Here is a 21,293-nt window from a genome sequence, read left to right as displayed (position 1 = left end):
AAATGAATAATGATAAAATTTGTAATTTACCATAATATATTATACAGCATACTTGTTCGAAAGATTTTTAACTTTTTGACATGAAGGTTCCATCGTTTTTGTAGATGATAAATTCAAACGTAAGACTTTTACCTATAACAATCATCTTCTTGAGCGTCCAAATAATTTAATTCATATATTATTTTTAAAAAATAAAGATTTAACGATTTTACTTGACTGGTCGATGCTCTTCTAAATTTCCCGCATCATTCCAGCGGGACTGCAGAAAACCCTAAGCCCTACGAATTCATTACTATCATTGCAACCGCCCCTTTAAAGACCAGAAACCCCAAGAGTCCCTTCCTCTCTTCACTCTCTTCAAGCAACCTTGATGCAGCTGCCATTTCTTTTTTGTTTACAGGTAAGCTAAAACTCTTCTTCTTATTCTTCTTCTTTTCAGCTTGTAGATCTTGAAACTTTTCCTATGCTTCTAATTGAATGTTTGTTATTGATCTTGTATTCCATTCCAAAAAAAAAAAAAACCCTAAAACTCTAATGATTTGTTGTGGGCTTATAGGAAAGTGAAGGGTCCGTTACCCATTGTTTCCGATGTTCCTAAATGAGTCCCCTTAACCATTTTCCTCTATGTTAGCCAAGAAAAAGAAAATCAGGGTTTGGTTGAAACGGTTTATATGTTTTGAATTTTGAATTGCTTATGGTCATGTAATCTGTTGGGAGAAGACATGTTTTGATTTGAATATGGTTTAGAAATTGATGCAATAATTGTTACTTATTTCGTGTAAAGAAATCAGAAGCAGGAGCAGCTTGTATTTTAAAAAATGGTGAGGGTGAGCGTTCTGAACGATGCACTCAAGAGCATGTACAATGCAGAGAAGAGGGGAAAACGGCAAGTGATGATCAGGCCGTCCTCTAAAGTTATCATCAAGTTCCTTTTGGTCATGCAGAAGCATGGTTTGTTTCTCCTACAATCTTTGCCGTTTAGCATTCATTCTAGTTTAACTCTACAGTTACTCGGATTTAGGTGTGTCAGATTCAAGGAAATGTCATACATGGATAAGTTAAACTTTTGCAAGTTTTTTCACATATTTAGAGCCGTACATGTTCATATTCATGTTGGGGAGTTGTATGAGGAGCAACATAGGTTTTAATCCGACTTATATGCTATGAAAGCTGCAGAATGTAGATACATGGGTTTTGATTTGTATTGCAGGTTACATTGGAGAGTTTGAGCATGTAGATGATCATAGAGCTGGTAAAATCGTGCTTGAACTAAATTGAAGGCTGAACAAGTGTGGGGTTATCAGTCCTCGTTTTGATATCGGAGTGAAGGAGATTGAGGGTTGGACTGCTCGGTTACTTCCTTCCAGACAGGTCAGTTAATAAACTTCATATGGCCTTAAACTTTTTTGTTTAGCTTTTGATGGAAATGTTTTGAGTTTGAGAAATTTTAGTTGGAAGAAAGAAATGTACTTTGATTTATGAATATTATTATTTGGTTTTATTAGTACGTGTCATCTGTGGTCGTAATTTGTAATCAAGTTCACTTGAATTTAAGAAGATCAAGCTTGATTGGAAATTTGACACTCACTTTTAAAGCAAGAGCTTGATTATGTATGAGATTTTGAGTTTGATCATTTTTGGTCAAGCTCGAGTTTTGAGTTTGGCTTGAGATTTTTGGTTACTGATTAAAATTTTAGAAAAAGCTTGATTATGTATGAGATTTTTATGCGTCCGCTGTTGCAGTTTGGATATATTGTGCTCACCACATCTGCTGGAATCATGGACCACGAAGAAGCCAGAAGAAAGAATGTTGGTGGAAAAGTACTTGGCTTCTTCTGTTGAGAGACCCATTTTCTGAGAAATCTCATTTTCAGTTTGGATTGAACTCGTATCGAGATGTTGGTATTATTTTGTAGTTTACCAGTTATATTTTGATGTTTTGTTTACGTAGTTTGCGGTTAGGAACTGTTGGATTTCGGATTTCCTTTGGTAATAGTCGAAAGAGTTTTATATTTGGGAGTTCCATTCAAACTTCTCTTTGGATGAACTTGGGTACAGATGTCTTAAAGCACATATAATCGGTCTTATAAGCATGCAGAGAGAATTGGCTTGATTTTGGATGAACTTAATTATACTTATGCAAGTTCTTTTTCTTCAAACGTATTGAAAGTAAACGAGGGGTTCTCACAAGATTTGGTTAAGGAAAAGATTAAGGAACTGAAAATGATTTATAGGATGGATGAATAGAAGATACAAACACTGTTATCGTGGCCGATGATCATTGATGGTGTTGGGTCATGTATTAATTTCAGCTATCAATTTATTGGAAACGTGAGGAGGGAAGCATGGTGTAAACAACTTGTCGAATTTCAATTCGTAATTTTTTTTATGAAAAATAAACATATTTTTCCGTTAGTTCAAGAAAAAATCAATTCTTTTCGACTAACTCTTTTTTTTTTCCAGCCAAACATTAGAAAATTATATAAAAAATTGTGAAATGAAATTAATGAAACAAGCACACCTTTAATCCCTAACAATGGGGGATTTAGTTTCAATTTTTATTAAACCTCTTTACCGTGATTGTGGTTTGGGCCAGGATTGAGATCCATGACCGTATGGTTCAAATATTGTTTGAATTGGGGCCGGAACATTAGGGTTCTTCTGGTTCTGACATCTTAGAAAGATAATGAGATGCTGCGTTTTAAGTAATTAATTAGTGATATGCTTGTAATTTCTGTTAAAATATCAACTGAATATTTCTCCATTTCTCCCACTTTTTGAATTTATATCGATATTTTCTACCCTTCTTAGTTTCTTTCTGTTCTGTTCTCATTACGAATTTGGCTTGCAACACTGGACTAGCTTATGCTTTAGAGACTCGAATTCTTTATCATATTTTGTTTATGGAGGTCGAAAAGTAAGGAGGGAAAGTTTGTCTTACGTGAATCAATATGAAATCGCTTGCTTCAGCCTCATGGAAAGCCCCTCTGAAGTTCAGGATGTAAGCACCGTGCTCTTACTTCTTCTTTGTGACTAGGATTTTAGGCTTCGAGTCTTTGTTTCTCGGGATTAAACGCTTGATTTGCTAATTTTGATCCAAAATTGAAGGCCGACATCTGAGAATTTGATACCCATTAGGCTGGACATCGAAGTCGACGGGCAGCGGTATAAAGACGCTTTCACCTGGAACCCTTATGGTATGCGTCAGATCTTATCAAGTATCGTTTCTCATGAACGCTAGAAATTTCGAGGAACTTCTTATGCCGTGCTTGAAAAACATTAATTTGGAAATTTGGATTTAGATTTCGTTTGTTATGTGAACTGTGGGAAAATGCATACATTATGTATGAATCAGTTAAAATATTCGAAAGTAAATTTCAAATTCATAAATATTTATTACATTTTCTTGCGTTCTATTACATGATTATAGTATTTTTTTAATTCAAATTTATTACTTGAAATCTGAGTTCTTAAACGCCACCTTAATTTAATTCACTACTCGACTAATTCTCATGTTTGTTTCTAAAAGATCCTGATTCAGAGGTGGTGATGTTTGCAAAAAGGACTGTAAAAGACTTGAAGCTTTCCCCTGGTTTCCTTCCGCAAATCGTTCAGTCCATTCAGGTAACTATAACCGTTTTCTTCCTCTAATTTCAATCTTCAAAAGAAAAAAAAAGTTGCACTTTAAAGCCGATTTGTTGTTTTGCTTGACCTTATCCTATTCTTCACTTTGCGTACTATTTGTTTGTCACAGCTTGCTACCTTTCGATCATATGAAGGCCAGGACATGAATGTTGGTGACAAGATTGTTCCAATTAAGGTTTCTTTCATAAATAAACTACCAACAAGATTTATATAAATATTACCTTTTTCCTTTAATGACTTTCTAACACCTACTTATCCATCACTTGAACTTCATCAGCTTCATCTTCGAGTCAATTATACCGTTATTCGGGATCAGTTTTTATGGGTGATGAAGACTTCAATTTTCGATCGTGGATATTATTTTATATAATATATTTCTTATTATTATATAAAATACATATTCATTCATTCATTTATTTATAATACATGCCCAATGAACAAGTTACAAAACGACATGACCCAGTAGTGGCCCAAATGCAACCAAATTGGATTAGGGTTTGTATGAAACCCTAGCTATATCTTCTCTCATCTTCTGCCCCCAGTCGTCAAGTGCCTCGATCGTTGGATCGGGATGTTATCCAACGGTCCACAGCATACCCCACCTTAGGGTTTCAACCTTTGCTCCACGACGTCATTCTCTCCTTCAACGAGAGATCCCACAGCCACATGCCTCTCAACAGCACCGAATTTCTCGGCTATCACCAATGACGTGCATATGTGAAACACAACAACCAACAAAATAAGAGTCACAATCTACTTAGGACTCAAGATTTTCGGAACTAAAAATAGCATTTTTTAGAGTATAAATAAGCAGGTAATCCATTCGTTTGTAACACACGATTTCGGAGGAAATACAAATAAACTTTTGCAATTATTCTACACAAATCTTCAAGCAGCGCATTCGGCAATCGATTATTATAGAAGAAGCATAAGGGTAAAAATCTCACCTTTTTTCGTTTCAGTTTCAAGGCTTGCATGCGTTTTCTTTTCCGTTCTCTGTGTTTGAGTTTCCGAAAAAATCTCAAACAAGTTCTTTTGGCCTATGAACGAAGCGAGGCCTTCATTATTCGAAACTCTTTTTTACCAGATCTATGCCTTTCTAGAGCGATTTTTGAAAAATGGTTTTGAGTTTTAAAAAGAGAATCCAAAGAGCTTTCAAAAAAATAATTTTTTTAATATGGCGAGACGGCACGATGGCCGGATTCTGGAATCCATGGTCGTGTTCTTGATATCTCAAGAACACTTGAGAGAAAATGAAAGAGATGAGGGGATTTCGGGCGAGAAGAGAATAAATGATAATTTAAAAAAAAAATTGATTTAAATACTAGACCCGTGCGACCCGCGGCTCGATCCATTCCCCACATGAAGATCCGCGTGTTTTTAAATGCAAATGGGGTAAATTGTGTTTTTAGTCCCTTTGAGTTACAATTTACTCATTTTTGCCTCAAAAACCTGATTTTTGCTTCTAAATGCTTGTAATTTTGACACCCAATTTATCTTTCTTTTAATTTAATCCCCTCACAGGTTAGTTTTTTTAATTTCTTATTTTTGTCTATTTAAATACTATATTTTTGTTTTTTTCTAATTTTTCATTAGTATTTATATATATATATATATATATATATATACACATTTAATTATTTCTTTATTATTATTTTCCTTTTTTTAATTCCATTTACTATTATTTTTTAGTATTCTATTCTAACATATATTCCTTTTATCATTTTTATATGTATACATATATATTTAATTATTTTTCTATTTTTTTCATTTATTGCTATTACATTACACTATTTTTATTTCTACTATATCGTTTTCCAAGTCCTCATCATTACTATTATTTATATATATTTTATTATATATATTTCTTTATATTTATTATTATATTTCTTTTTTTTCTTACACATTTTATGTATCTTGTTTTCCTTTTTTTTTTTACTATTTTTTAAACTAACCCTTGTCCTGGCATTTTAAGGATGTTCCAAAATAATATGAGGTAAGTAATTCGATTTAAATTTTACCTTTTTATTTAAAATTACAATTTTGCTTAATTAAAGACAACTGGAAATTGCGTAGTATCGAAAAGACAGTTCAAAGGTGCTAACCATTCATTGGCTGTAACCGACTCCCGAATCCGACATATCACTGGTATGATGTAGACCAGGTAAGGAATAAGGTATCCGATCTACCTATTTGTTTTAAAATAAAAGATCGGTGGTGACTCTAACCTATTTATTTAAGTAGAAGCCCAATTCTGGGCCCACCCGAAAGGCGGTTCCGACAGCTTGGTGACTCTGCTGGGGACACAGGTAAGTGAGTCAGACTAAGGTAATTTCCAGTTGTCTTTTTAACGAAAATGGTAAGTTTAAATTTTAAGGTAACATTTCGATCCTTTTTGCTTACTTTTGATTATATTTTCGAGTAAATAGTTGTACTAATCGTTTTCTAATGATTTCAGCCATCAAAATTCGTTTTTCACTTAAGGCTCTAAACCCGAGCTCCGAACCCGTTTTTAAGTGGGGGTGAAAGCGATGCATTCGTGTGAATTTATTCACCGCATAGGCCTAGCAAGTAACCTTCGGGATTCATATACCTTATGTCTTCGTGTGAATTTATTCTCCGCATAGACATAAGGGAATGTGTCCTCTCGAGTTTAACTTTAGTCCACACAAGCCTGTGATGGGTTTAGGACTAAGGGTCTGGTAAGCCCAAGGGGGCGCCGCAAGGAGAAATCGGGTACCATTTTTAGAACATAAACCGGGAGACTATAGAGAATTAGAGCCTATCCCGAAACCATATTCCAAAACCTAGGATATTTTTACCCTAACCATGTTTCTTTTTTATTTTTTTCCCTTTCGTCATTTTATATTTATTTATTTTTATTATACTAACTTTTTGACTTTGTTTTTTTAGCATTTGCATCATAACAAGAGGCCATTGATCCCTAAAAAAGTGTTTGTTACACACAAAATAATCTGAACTAATGGACAAAGGTGTTGTAATACAAGAGATTAAAAACCCCGAGATACGACTATGCTCCGAGAAGACTCAGAAGGAAAAGGGAGACAGTCTTCAAGGGAGCTATGTGTCAGAGTCGGTTAACTACGCCTCTATCAGCCTAAAGCAGAACGATGTGCAAGAACTTCGATACATCTGAGACAGTTGGAAGAATGATCAGAAACAGAAGTTCAACCAACGGTACGGTGATATTGCACTTTTGCTTCATGTCAAGACTGATGAGCCCTTAATCAGAGCCTTGGTTCAATTCTGGAACCCGAGATACAGTTGCTTCACTTTTAACCAGGAGGACATGGTGTCCACTATTGAAGAGTACACTACACTGTTGCACTGTGAAAGTATCAAACTAGAGAGGGCCTACCTTAAACACATCAAAAGCCAGCCTTTCAAGAATGCACTAGCCAAGGTTGACGAAAAATGGGTAACTGACCGGGCTCGATGTAAAAGCAGTAGGGAAGGAATTAATTGGCTTCATATCAAGCAACTGATGAAGAACCATCCCGATGTGTGGAAGGCAATAGACATGTTTGCATTGGGTCTGTATGGTCTGATTATATTTCTCGAAGACTTTGGGTTAAATTAATGCTGTTGTGGTAGAGCCGTTTGAACAACTCTCGAAGCGAGTCAACCCAGCACCGGCCATCTTAGCCGAAACCTTTCGATCTCTCAATCATTGTAGAAGAACTGGCGGAGGAAGGTTCGTTGGGTGTACTCTGCTCCTTCAAGTCTGGATTCACATACACTTTTGGAAGACTAATGGGGTGGCCTATCGCCGATTCAGCACTACCTATTCACCTTTGGGAGAATTCATCACTAGTAAATGTCATGAAGGTGTGTAACACCCTAATTATTGTAATTATTAAGGCTACCTGTTTTGGCCCGTAGCAATTATGATGGCCACCTGTTAATGCCATTATTGTATATAGACCCAAAGCCAACCACTCCTCAATTATGAAAGAGATGGAGAGTGTGTAATAATTAAGTTTGATTCAATTTTTATATATATATATATTTTCAGGAAACTTCCTTTGGTTGAATGATTGAAGACTTTATTATTTACCGAAGATCAAGCTCGTTGCTGCCCTTGAAATTGTGTGTTTCATGAGCTTCATCTCTTTTACCGCATAGCTTCTGGACTTCAAATAAATAAAAACTATGGAGCTCATGGAAGAACAAAACCCCAATCGAAATAGCAACCAAACTATAGAGCTCACAGAAGAAAAAAGAAAGCAAACAGAAACGAAACGATTAGCTGCGATTTGCTAAGAGAAAAATGCTAACTCAATAATCCACTGCCAGCATTCATCATGAAGAAAACTATTTCATTATTGGAGGTTCGCCAAGTGCCCTAAACTTGGTCAAGGTAAATGAAGATTGTCACTTTCGTTTTTGAAAATTTCTGAGAAGGCAATTGACTCGAAAAAATCCGAGTTATGAGTAAATACTTGAAGAACAATTTATCGAGGGTATTCTTTTGTAATAATTATTCGAATGAACTGAAATAAATGATAAGTTTGAATTTAATAATAAGATCGGACGGAAAGAAAAGATTGAAATACACTGGATCTGTAAAATGATCAGAATACCCCTATAATGGAAATGACCCAAGAATATCACCAAGCTCAGGAATAATGGGATATCCTCGAGCTCTGTAATGATTGGAATAAAACTGAACACCAAAATGACCAAAATACCCTTATGGCCTATACTAAGTAAATGTCTTGGATTAATTAAGAAATCCAAATAAGCATGGATGTTGTACTGCTCTTAAAAGTTATGGAACACAGCTTAAGCTGTCAACCAATGCTAGTGTTGTATCATTATATGAATGATATAAGTACCACTTGAATGTTGGTTAGTCTCATTAAGTTAGGATCGATGATAATTTTGGAAGTAACTAGCTCAACTCAACTCTGGATCGTATTCGGTACTAAGAAGTGGATATTCGTTAGATAAATCAACCAAGAAGACCAAATTGAACTGAACGGAAGTACAATACATATCCGAAATTCAAAAACGTCTGAATTACTTTGGAAAACTCTGAAGTAACTGGGATACACTTGACTGCTAAATGAATTAAGCAACCTCAATGACTGAGGATTAAATAAGTGATTTGAATGGGTCTGGAAACGTTAATGAACATACATGATGTAATGTTCTTATAGGATATGAACTACAAATCAAGCACGTCACCATTTCATGATATCGTGGAAGCGTGGAAATGAAATAAAGAGCATTGTAATATCTGTTAGTTCCGTAAGATCTATTCAGCGATGATTCCGAAGATGATCTATGGATAAGTATTTTTGGTATTAAAAAGTAAATACCCTAGAAGGACAATGAATTGACCATTCAACAATCATCAATTCTGGGAGTTGTTTGATATTCTGATAGATCAACACAAATCGTAAGTGTCCTGAACCTTTATTTCTTCCTTACCAGCTCAAATCATATCATGAATAACTGATGATTCTGTCAGTTAATGAACTTTTCAAATAGTGATTCTAACTTTCGACATTCTATCGGTAAACTGAAGATTCGTGTCTCTTTACCCGATAAGATTATCCAATATCTCTGAATAATATCTGTAAACTCTGGTGTGTTCCCTACTCATATAAATATTTTATCTGATTTTCGACTTGAATTCTGTTCTGATACATGGCCTGAATTATGTTCTGATTTCTGATATGGATTCTGTTCTGATACATGTTCTGAATTCTGTTTTGATTTCTGATATCTCCGTTTAATGACGGAAAAATATTTTAATTGGGGGGTATTGTTGAAGGAAGTTTTTCCGCAGGTTCCTTGGCTTTGTGCTCAGGGCCTTACAAGTTGTGTGAGTTGGGTGTATGGTTCTGGGGAACCTACACATTATGTTGTGTTGGGATGGGATGGGGGTATATATATATATATATGTTTTAAAAAGATATGGAAAGTTACATGGTTTTTGGGAACACACTAGATAACCTATTCTTATCTCCTGAACTCAGTCATCCGGAATATTTCTTTGAACTGAAAGCTCATTGTCCGTTACCACCTGAAATATCATTAGGATCTCTGCTCAGCATAAAAATCTGTAAATGTTCGGAAACAATAAGAAAATATATAATTATCTGTATCTGCACGTTCATCAGCATCATCTGGTAGTTCTGTATTACTGAGCTTTTCAAAGCTCACCCTGTTACTCATCTTTTCAGGCTAAAAGAATTGTACCAGTGCAGCTATCGACTTCAGTAAGGGAGTTCTTCTGGCGTTGTTGCAGAGTATGGTACATGTGATTAGGGGGCATGTAATTGTATTTTGTTTTATATACAAGTCTAAAAATTTGTTTTATCTCTGCATACTGATAAATCATTTTATAAGTTACATGTTTTAATAAAAGTTTTAATTTTTCCGTTATTTTTATAGTGGGTTGCTCCGGTGGCCCTAATGTGACACTACAGATCTGATTGGGTTACCCGCATCGGTCTGAGGGTGTTACAAGGTGCTTCAAAAGAAAAGTGGATGAAAGTCTTTACACATCTTCAGGATCGAGATATTACCTAGAGAGCCCCTTGGTTGTTCCTCGGTGATGTTCTTTTTCGGTGTGGGGATTCTGACACTATGACCTTACTTGGACTTTGGGGTGCAGTTGGGTATGCTCCGTTGCTAGCACTTAGACAGTATGAGGCACGTCAATTTGTCCCGGTAAAATGCGGGCTAGCTAGATCAGAGTTTGTGTATTATGGTGACAGTTATAAGAAAATGATCAAGGAAGCAGCTGATTCGTGGAAGAAAGTATTCCGGATGGATGTTGTAGTTGTCAGAGACATGCTTACTCCTGATTATGTGGAGTGGTGAAGGCTAAGAAAGAATAATAACATCCCAGTGCCAGACTATGAAGACACCCGAACCATGGAGGAACATCTCATGCCTGTCCCTTCGAAACTTGAGATAGCCAAAGCAGAGTTTGAAGCTATGAATAATGAGCTGAAGCAGAGGATTAAGGAACTTGAAGCTGAACGTTATCGATGGAAGCTAGATGCCGGCTCTCAGAAAGATAGAGCAGACAAACTAGAAAGAGAACAGAAAAGAGTCCGTTTTGAGCTCGAAGATTTGAGAAAGGGGTATCAAGATAAAGTCAATGATAACTCCAAGTTGAAAGTAGCCTCTGAATACTGGAAAGACGAAGCTCATAGTCTAAAAAGGAAGTTCAAGGGGCCTGATGAAAGAGCTTGGAAGGAACAAATAAAGACTGCTCAAAGGCGCTTGGCAGAAAGTCAACATCAGAACCAACGCTTGAGAATCCGGGTGACTGACTTAGAGAAATAACATGAGATAGATGACAATATAATAGTTGAGTTAGAAGCTATTGTAGATGGGTTCAAGAAGCAAGCGAACGAGCTTCAGATAGTGCCATTCGACATAGGTTTACAGTGGCGTTTCTGTTGGGAGCAAGCACCGCAAAGGGTGAGGGCCAGAGACACAACCATCTGAGATTTCCTGGATCAAGTACAGAAGGCAGCCCGTCATCTTCACGGCCTGGCAAGGGAAGTTGGAGTGGTTCGACAAGGCATTCAACCAGTGATAGATGAAGGCAGAAGACTTGTCAACCTTCTAGAAGTTGTTCGGGGTCTAGAGGATTTAGTCTGAATGTACCTTTGATTGTTTTTATGTCTCTTAAAAGATAAAACATTTTGTCTAAATAAGGATTATTTATAATAATGAACACTTTTTCTGGATCAATGCCTCCAAATTGCATACATCATACATTGCATACTTTGCATTTTATATTTCATGTTATTTTTATATTTTCTATGTTTTTACATTCATATTAACCAACAGAACATGTCTCAGAAAGAAAAAGAGCAAACACCAAGTATACCGCCGTGAGCTCAAGACACACATCACTCTCACAACACTCGTGCAAAGAATAGACAAATGGAAGCCATAGTTGATAAGATTGAGGAGAACATGGCAAGGTTACAGAAAGAATTGGAGGACAAAATGGCTCAGAACAATCAAAGTACCATGGATTCCATCAAGAAAAGCACGGAGTCCTTAGTCGACCAGATCGTGGCTAAGTTATCTGGCTTACAACAACAAGCAAGTGCATCTGAGGGGATAACCATACCACTGACCCCACATGTGGTTGTCTCATCCGGGATCTTACCTGGACTACAAGGTGACTCATCTGCCACCAAAGGGAAAGCTGTTGTAAATTTACAGACTTCTGCAGCAAATCTTGACAGTCATCCAGACGACTGCCCTATCCCGGATTTTGATGAGGAGGACAAGGCAAAAAAGGTGGAAGAAAAGATCAGAATGCTGGAAGATCAGATGAAGATGGTCAAATGAGACCATGATTATTATGGAGTGGACGCAATGGACTTGAGCCACCAAAGTTTAAGGTCCCGGAGTTCGAGAAGTTCGACGGGAACAGCTGCCCTTCGGCCCATATCACTATGTTTTGTGGGAAGATGACAGGATATGGGGGAAATGACCAACTCCTGATCCAATGCTTTCAGGAGAGCCTGTCCAGTTCAGTTATCCGGTGGTATGACCAGCTCAGCCGAACTCATATCAAGATGTGAAAAGACTTAGCCAAGTATTTCTTAGAACAGTACAAGCATATCAATGATATGAGATCAGACTGGGTTATGCTACAAAGCCTGGAGAAAAAGCATAACAAAAGTTTTTGACAGTACGCACAGAGATTGAGGGATTTATCTGTGCAAGTTCATCCACCCTTTGATGAAAAAAAAAACTAGAAAACTGCTTGTATAAACCATGAAGACACCTTACTTCGGGTACCTGGTGGAAATCACATCGGGAAGTTTCTCATATCTGGTTATGGCTGGAGAAATGGTCGAACTGGCCATAAAACAATGAAAGATTGAGGGATGCGATTCCAGTAGAAAGCCTCCCATGAAGAACAAAGAGCGAGAGATAAACAATGTCAATACCTACAGCACCAACAAAGGTGTTACGGTCTCAAGTTCAAAAGCAATTGCAGCTATACCATCTGGCACTTCTAACCAATCTCAGAGAGAACCCAGGAAAGAAAGGGAAATGGAGCAATTCGATCCCATTCCCATGACATATAAAGAGTTATATCAGCAGTTTTTCGACACTCACGCAGTGTCACCCTATCCTATAGATCCGATAAAACCCCCATATTCGAAATGGTTTAAGGAGAACTCCCACTGTGAATATCATGGCGGTGTGCAGGGGCATTCAATCGAAAATTGTCTCGCATTCAAGAGGCTTGTACAACGAATGCGGAACAAGAACTGGATCCATTTCAACTCTGGAACACCGAACGTCGCCCAGAATCCCTTGCCCAATCATCAAGAGACAGGAATCAACACAATCACCACCAAGAATGGCAGAAAAATCAAAACTTGTATTTCAGAAGTTAACACTCATTTGGCTTGGGTATGGAGCCAAATGGTAAAGGCGGGGCTTCTTACACCCCATTCACGTGCAACAAGGATTGAAGATGACAACCATTGTTGTTACCACAACGAAAAAGGGCATAATGTAAAAGAGTTCCCAGAATTCAGATCGATAGTCCTGCCCATGATGGACCGGAAAGAGCTGGAATTTTACGAAGAAATTCAAGACTCTTTGGAAGCAGATGTTTATGCCACCGGAGAATCATAAGACAAAAGATTCGGTAGAGGTAGTCCTTTGATAATTACCCCTAAGGCAAATATGACAGTAACAATACCAGCCAAGGTGGTGATCATAGCACCTTGACCTTTTCAATACAAGGACAATCGGCAAGTACCATGGAAGTACGAATGCCAGGTGAGAACTTCCAAAGGATGTGATAGCAAAGTGGGGCAAAGACCACTTGAGCCATTCAAAGAAGATGTGCTAGTTATCAATGAACCTATAAAGGAGGAAGAAGCTAAAGAGTTCCTCAAGATCTTGAAGAACGACAAGTACAACATTGTAAAATAGCTCTACAGTTTACCTACGCGTACTTCAATGCTATCACTATTTTTAAACTCGGAGGCATACCGAGAAGCACTGTTGAAAGTCCTTAATCAAACGTTCGTGCCACAAGACATACCAGTCAGCAAGATGGATTGACTGGTGAATAATATTCCAGCTGATAATCTCATCTCGTTTTCATATGATGATATTTCATCCGGAGGAAGAGGCCGAACAAGGGCACTGCATATCACTACGTATTGCAAGGGGCACGCTTTACCGAGTGTATTAATTAAAAACGGCTCGGCCTTAAATGTGATGCCTTTGGTGACATTGAAGAGGCTGCCAATAAATACCTCTCATATGAGAGTATGTCAGAACGTGGTCCGAGCATTTGACGGGACCAAAAGAGAGGTAGTCGGTAAGATCGAGATACCGTTAATCATCATACCAACCACCTATGATATTGAGTTCCTTGTGATGGATATCATGTCGTCCTATAGCTGTCTTTTGGGAAGGCCATGGATTCATCAAGCATGTGTAGTACCCTCCACGCTGCACCAAAAAGTTAAATTTGTTATTGATGGGGCCTTAGTCATTATCAATGCTGAGGAAGATATCGTGGCAAGTGTGACCACGGAGGCCCCATACGTCGAAGTATATGAGGAAGCGATGGAGTGCTCATTCCGCTCCTTAGAATTCGTGAATGCCACATTCGTGGCAGAAGGAAGAAGGATTCCTAAACCCCGACTCTCCCAGTATACCAAGATGGAGATCAAGCAAACCTTGGGACGAGACGTCAAGACCGGAAGAGGGTTTGGGAAGTTTCTACAATGAATGATAAATCCAATCCTTCCTGTTTTGAAGTTAGATCAGTTTGGGCTCGGTTTTCAGCTCAGTTACCATAAAAAGAGGAAGGAAGTCCAGAAGAACCGAGAAAGAAGACTAGCCAGGTTAACTGGAGGTGAACTTCAACGGGAACCCATAGTATTCCCGCCTCTTTACAATACATTCAAGTCGGGTGGTTATGTGTTCGAGACCACCTCATTCGATCTAGAAGCGGCTCTGGAAGATCTGAACATTAATGTTGTGACCACAGAAGATATTAACAACGAAGATAGATCCAAGATATGCCCTCTGCCACATGGGTTCGTGCCTAGCAGTTGGTCGGTGGAAGAACTACATGTTGTTTACAAGAGTCTTTCAGAGTAATATTTGAACTATCCTTATTTGCCTATACCTGGGGTAATAGGTGTTCTTTTGTAAGGGTGAATAAACATTTTGTTTAAGTTCATTAAAAGATGCATTTTTTCCTGTCCATGACAAACAAGTTTCCTTATTTTTATTTCTTTTTGAATTCATTATTTATTTTCTTCATTCCAGTACTCTATTCTATTCTCTTTCAAATTTAATTCTTTGACTGTTTCGTGTGGGATATTTCCTCTCACACACACATATATTATTTGTTCCTTCAGGACCGCAGATAACAATAATGTAGGCACTGATGATCCTGACCCGAAAGTGGATTTTGAATCGACCATTTGTCTCGGGGAATTTGATGAATGCGACACTGAAGAGGAGTGCAACTTACCCGCCGAATTATTGAGAATGGTAGAAAGAGAAGATAAACAAATACTGCCACATGAGGAGACAAACGAAGTCTTGAATATAGGTATTGAAGTGGATAGAAAGGAGGTTAAAATTGGCACAACTCTTTCAGCTGAAGCAAGGCAAAACCTGATATCCTTACTTCAGGAATACATAGATGTGTTTACCTAGTCGTATCAAGACATGCCGGGGCTAGACACAGATATGGTAGTTTATAAACTGCCAATCAAGCCAGAGTGCAAACCCGTGCAACAGAAACTGAGAATGATGCGACCTGAGATGCTCCTTAAAATTAAAGAATAAGTCAAGAAACAATTCGATACCAGTTTCCTTCAAGTGGCCAAGTATCTAGAGTGGGTGGCCAACATAGTGCCAGTTCCGAAGAAAGACGGGAAGGTTCGCATGTGCGTCGATTACTGGGATCTTAATAAGGCGAGCCCTAAAGACAACTTTCCTCTGTCTCACATTGACAGGTTGGTAGATAATACAGGCGGGAACACTTTCTTTTCATTCATAGATGGATTTTCGGGATATAACCAGATCAAGATGCATCCTAAATACATGGAGAAAACCATATTTGTCACAATGTGGGGAACCTTCTGCTATAAGGTGATGCCCTTCGGATTGAAGATTACCGGGGTAACATATCAGAGAGCTATAGTGACCTTATTCCACGACATGATTCACAAAGAAATTGAAGTTTATATCGATGACTTGATTATCAAGGCACAAACCGAGAATGAACATGTCGAGAATTTGAAGAAGCTCTTCCAGAGATTGAGAAAGTTCAAACTGAGATTGAACCCTAGCAAGTGCACCTTCGGGGTAATATCCGGAAAACTATTAGGCTTTGTGGTCAGTAGAAAAGACATCAAGGTCGATCCCGATAAAGTTTAGGCTATTCAAAGTCTACCTCCACCACGAACACAAAAAGAGGTCAGAGGTTTTCTGAGCAGATTGAACTACATAGCACAGTTCATATCTTAGTTAACCGACAAGTGTGACCCAATCTTCCATCTTCTCCGAAAGAACAACGTTGGAGCATGGGATGAAAAATGTCAGATTGCATTCGAGAAAGTAAAAGAGTATTTTTCTCACTCTCATGTCCTGATATCCCCTATCCCGGGAAAAACTCTGTTCTTGTATCTCTCCATATTCGAGAACTCTATGGGGTGTGTCCTAGGTCAACATGATGAATACGGGAAGAATGAAAGAGATATCTACTATTTAAGCAAGAAGTTCACCGATTGCGAGGTCAGATATCCTCCTATTGAGAAGATTTGTTGTGATTTAGTCTGGGCTACAAAAAGACTTCGACAATATATGTTGTACCACACTACGTGGCTGATTTCCAAGTTAGATCCCCTGAAGTACATGATGGGTGTACCTGCTATTCTGGAAGGTTAGCCCGATGACAGATACTCTTATCTGAATTTGACATCGAGTACGTGAGCCAAAAAGCAATCAAAAGAAGTGTCATATCGGAGTTCTTGGCTAGTAGAACCGATGATAATTATGAGCCATTGGACTTTGATTTTTCAGATGAAGACTTGATGGTTATATCCTTAGAAGAAGTAAGTACTTCAATGGACAGCTCCTGGAGAATGCATTTCGATGGTGCATCAAATGCATTAGGACATGGTATCGGGGCAATCCTGATCTCTCCAGAAGGGAATCACTACCCATTTACCAGCAGACTGAACTTCGATTGTACCAATAACATAGAAGAGTATGAAGTATATATCTTGGGAATTCGAGCTGCACTGGGGCAAAGCATAAAGACCTTGCAGATATACGGAGATTCAGCATTAGTAATCTATCAGCTTCGTAGAGAATAGGAAACCAAGGATACAAAGCTGATGGAATACCGGAGACTAAATCTGGATCTGCTCGAAGAATTCGATGAAGTCACCTTCCACTACGTGCCTAGAGAAGAAAATCAAATGGCTGACGCTTTAGCTACCTTGGCAGCCGCATTCAAGGCTGGCGGGGATTCTGAAATGATGTCAATTAACATGCAGTCGTATGAGTACTCGACTCATTGTTATCAAATTGAAGAAGTAAAAGACACTAAGCCTTTGTACTATGACATTCTGCAGTATATCAAGCATCAGAGTTATCAAGAAGAAGCCACCGAAACCGATAAGAGAACCCTTAGAAGGATGGTGTTGGATACGTCCTTGACGGAGAGGTTTTATATAAGAAAAGCCATAATCAAGTCCTGTTAAGGTAAATTGATACTGAAGAGGCAAAAATGATAGTGGAAGAAGTACATGATGGAGTTTGTGGAGCACATGCAAATGGAAATATGATGTCAAGACAAATAATGAGATGCGAATATTTTTGGTCCACACTGGAAAGTGATTGCATCAACTATGCTAGGAGATGTCATAAATGTCAGATTTACGGAGATAAAATCAATGTTCCACGTCATCCACTTCATGTAATGACATCGACCTGACCTTTCTCTAAGTGGGGCATGGACGTTATCGGGCAAATCCATCCAAAGGCTTCCAATGGTCACTGTTTCATTCTCGTGGCAATTGATTACTTCACGAAATGGGTAGAGGCTACATCATATGTCAGTGTTACTCAATCCACTATTTGTAAGTTTCTAAAGAAAGAGATTATATGTCGGTATGGTCTACCTGAAAGGATCATTACCGATAATGCTACAAACTTGAACAACAAGATGATGAATGCTGCTTGTGAATAGTTCAACATAAAACATCACAATTTCATTGCTTACAGACCAAAGATGAATGGAGAAGTAGAAGCAGCAAACAAAAACATTAAGAAGATAGTGGGGAAAATGACTGAAACAAACAAAGACTGTCATGAGAAGTTTCCTTTTGCTTTGTTCGCTTATCGAACCTCAGTACGAACATCGACTGGGGCAACTCCATTTTCACTAGCTTTTGGAATGGAAGCAGTGGTACCCATTGAAGTAGAGATTCCGTCACTCCAAGTGTTGATAGAAGTCAAATTGGATGATGCAAAATGGGTACAATCCAGATATGATCAACTTAATCTGATAGATGAAAAGAGACTGAAAGCCATTCATCATGGTCAAATCTATCAGAAACGAATGATCCGAGCATATGACAAAAAGGTGCACCCAAGAATATTCTGCGAAGGAGATCTGGTGCTAAAAAGAATTTGGCCAGTCCATAAAGATTTCCGAGGAAAATGGACACCAAATTGGGAAGGACTTTATGTCGTGAAAAAGAAATTCTCCAGAGGAGCCCTTGTCATAGCTGAAATGGACGGACCTAAAATGTCACAACATGTCAACTCGAATGCAGTCAAGAAATACGTCGCTTAGGATAAAAACCCGAAAGGGCGTCCTAAGTCGGAAAAAGAAAAAAGAACAAAAAAACAAAAAAGAGAAAAACGTTTAGGGTGAAAACCCGAAAGGGTGCCCTAAATTAAAAAAAGAAAAAGAAAAAAGAGGAAAAGAGAAAAAGAACAAAAGAAAAAAGAGAAGAAAAATAAGGAGGGTTCAAGATGAAAACCCGCAAATGGCGTTTTGCAACCAAGGATGGGTCCAAGTTGAAAACCCGAAAGGGTGATTTGGATATTGACTCAAGAAATCCAGATAGTGGAAGCATCCCGACATATGAATCTTCTACAAACTGAACAAATCGGAGAAATATTGCACTCTCCAGAATGTTGTCGCATTTTTCGAATATCTCTTGGCAAGGGTTGCGTTGAAGACCACCTAATGGCTTTTCAACTTAGAAGTGCCAACATTATCGAGATCTAAGATATTCATTTCATACTTCACCATGTATTCATTCTCCAAAGTGTTTGTCATGTACTATTTGTTCTTTTTCCCTTATAAATAAAGACAATCTTTTTTCTCTAAATCAATTCCTTTTTGAGCATCTTGGATTGAATATTATTGTACATTATCGAGATCTAAGACATTCATTTCATCTTGAATGTAAAGACATTCATTTGTTTACTTCTGTAAAAGATAATCGCATATTACTGTACAAAGATTCTTTGAAAAATACAGGTACCCGGAAGCCGATCAAGGCTCAGGCACATACTTGAAATGGTCGAGAAGCATTTTTCAAATCAAAAAACAAATAGAATGTGCACATCAGATTTGAACATTTGAAGAATTCAAGATCAAGGATCAAAACTTCAAGATTCCAAAATCAAGAGTCAAGATTTCATACATGCAACCGGAGATCGAGATTTCTCTCCAGAACCCATAATAACATATGTTGCATATGTATTTTAGGCATACCTAAGAGCATTGCATCCATAACATCGCATATATGCATATCTTTGTAGGTTTTATCTACAGCCAATTTTAACTTCGCAGCGAAGGATATTGGACTAAAATCCGACACAATTTGCTCGCGAGTAGATTTCAACTTCACGACGAAGGATATCTGACACGAAGCCAAACTTTACAACAAATGGGTCATCCACGGGTTTAACTTCACAACGAAGAGAATCATGTTTACCAGCAACATACGATACTTGGATTTCAACTTCACGACGAAGGATATTCAAGTCAAGGCTCAACTTCACGATGAAGGGGCCATCCGTGATTTTAACTCCACAACGAAGGATATCGTACCCACACATCCACGATTTCAACTCCACGACAGAGGATATCATGCCGTTCGAGGCTCAACTTCACGACGAAGGGGCTCCCTAATTTCAGAGCCAATTTCAACTTCACAGTGAATGATATTGGACCCAAGACAACACAAGCTCAACTTCACGACGAAGGGGCGACTGATTGTCAACAAATAACTTTTCAATTTTATCAGAGTTAATTTCAACTTCACAGCGAAGGATATTAGACTCGAGACAACACAAGCTCAACTTCACAGCGAAGGGGTGACTGGCTGTCAATAAACAATTTCCCAGTTCCATAGCCAATTTCAACTTCACGACGAAGGATATCCAATTACTAGGCTCAACTTCACGACGAAAGGGCCACCCGTGGTTTCAACTTCACGACGAAGGGAATCGTGCACACAAACAACATCCATCTTCGAATTTGATTTCAACTTCACGACGAATGCTATTCAACTCAAAGAAGGAGTGTCTGTCAATAAACGTTATAGTTTCAGAGTCAATTTCAACTTCACAACGAATGATATTGGCCTCGAAACAACGTAACTTACATTAGATTTCAACTTCGCGATGAAGGATATCTAATTCAGGGGCTCAACTTCATGATGAAGGGGCTATACAACCCCAAATTCATAAACAGATTGACCCAACTTCACAACAAAGGAGTCATCTGTAACACAACAACACCAAAGTCTTAAGGCCAAGTTTCACCTTCACGACGAAGTATCTGGAGTCAGAAGACGATTCAGAGGCCGCTCACTAAGAGCTTTGAGTTCAATTTCAACTTCACAACGAGGGATATCGTGCTCAAAAACTTTCATTTCAACTCAACCTCACGATAAGGGAGTCATTTTTTTATTCAATTTGAATTGACAGATCAACCATTACATTTGACGAAATTTGTGTCTTTAATCTTTGTTCTATTGTCGTTACACGATAATGAGCAAAGAGGGGCAGCTGAAGACATCAAATTTCGACCGTGGATATTATTTTATATAATATATTTCTTATTATTATATAAAATACATATTCATTCATTTATTTATGTATAATACAGGCCCAATGAACAAGTTACAAAACGACATGACCCAGTAGTGGCCCAAATGCAACCCAACTGGATTAGGGTTTATATGAAACCCTAGATATATCTTCTCTCATCTTCTTCCCCCAGCCGCTAAGTGCCTCGACCGTTGGATCGGGATGTGATCCAACAGTCCACAGTAGACCCCACCTTAGGGTTTCAACCTTTGCTCCACGACACCGTTCTCTCCTTCAACGAGAGATCCCACAGCCACACGCCTTTCAACAGCACCGAATTTCTCGGCCATCACCAACGACGTGCATATATGAAACACAACAACCAACAAAATAAGAGTAACAATCTGCTTAGGACTCAAGATTTTCGGAACTAAAAATAGCATTTTTTGGAGTATAAATAAGCATGTAATCCATTCATTTGTAACACACGATTTCGGATGAAATACAAATAAACTTTTACA

The 21,293-nt window shown here is 38.1% G+C and overlaps 1 protein-coding gene and 1 pseudogene across 2 annotated transcripts; both read left to right on the top strand.

The window, feature by feature from the left end:
- The first annotated feature begins 244 nt into the window (after positions 1-244).
- Positions 245-1,961, top strand: LOC120165091 (annotated as a pseudogene).
- An 828-nt stretch (positions 1,962-2,789) lies between these two features.
- Positions 2,790-3,949, top strand: LOC120165082 (chromatin structure-remodeling complex protein BSH-like). Of its 2 annotated transcripts, none has more exons than XM_039174670.1 (4): positions 2,790-3,001; positions 3,109-3,197; positions 3,530-3,624; positions 3,749-3,949. In XM_039174670.1, exons 1-4 carry the CDS (start codon positions 2,952-2,954, stop codon positions 3,857-3,859), a joined length of 345 nt encoding a protein of 114 aa, XP_039030601.1. In that variant the 5' UTR covers positions 2,790-2,951; the 3' UTR covers positions 3,860-3,949. The 2 variants fall into 2 exon arrangements, with proteins under 2 accessions (XP_039030601.1, XP_039030602.1); XM_039174671.1 differs by having other exon boundaries at positions 2,791-3,001; positions 3,755-3,949.
- The last annotated feature ends 17,344 nt before the right edge of the window (positions 3,950-21,293 follow it).

The sequence above is a fragment of the Hibiscus syriacus genome, unplaced genomic scaffold (assembly GCF_006381635.1).
Source record: "Hibiscus syriacus cultivar Baekdansim isolate YM2019G1 unplaced genomic scaffold, ASM638163v2 tig00111569_pilon, whole genome shotgun sequence".
NCBI classification, from domain to species: Eukaryota; Viridiplantae; Streptophyta; class Magnoliopsida; order Malvales; family Malvaceae; genus Hibiscus; species Hibiscus syriacus.
The sequence above is the reverse complement of the archived record's forward strand: the minus strand, read 5'-3'. Positions and strand labels throughout refer to the sequence as shown.

Coding starts and splice junctions, on each gene's coding strand:
- LOC120165082 (XM_039174670.1), top strand. CDS start 2,952: ATGAAATCGCTTGCTTCAGCCTCATGGAAAGCCCCTCTGAAGTTCAGG. Junction 3,198..3,529: donor TTTCACCTGGAACCCTTATG/GTATGCGTCAGA, acceptor TGTTTCTAAAAG/ATCCTGATTCAGAGGTGGTG. Junction 3,625..3,748: donor AAATCGTTCAGTCCATTCAG/GTAACTATAACC, acceptor ACTATTTGTTTG/TCACAGCTTGCTACCTTTCG.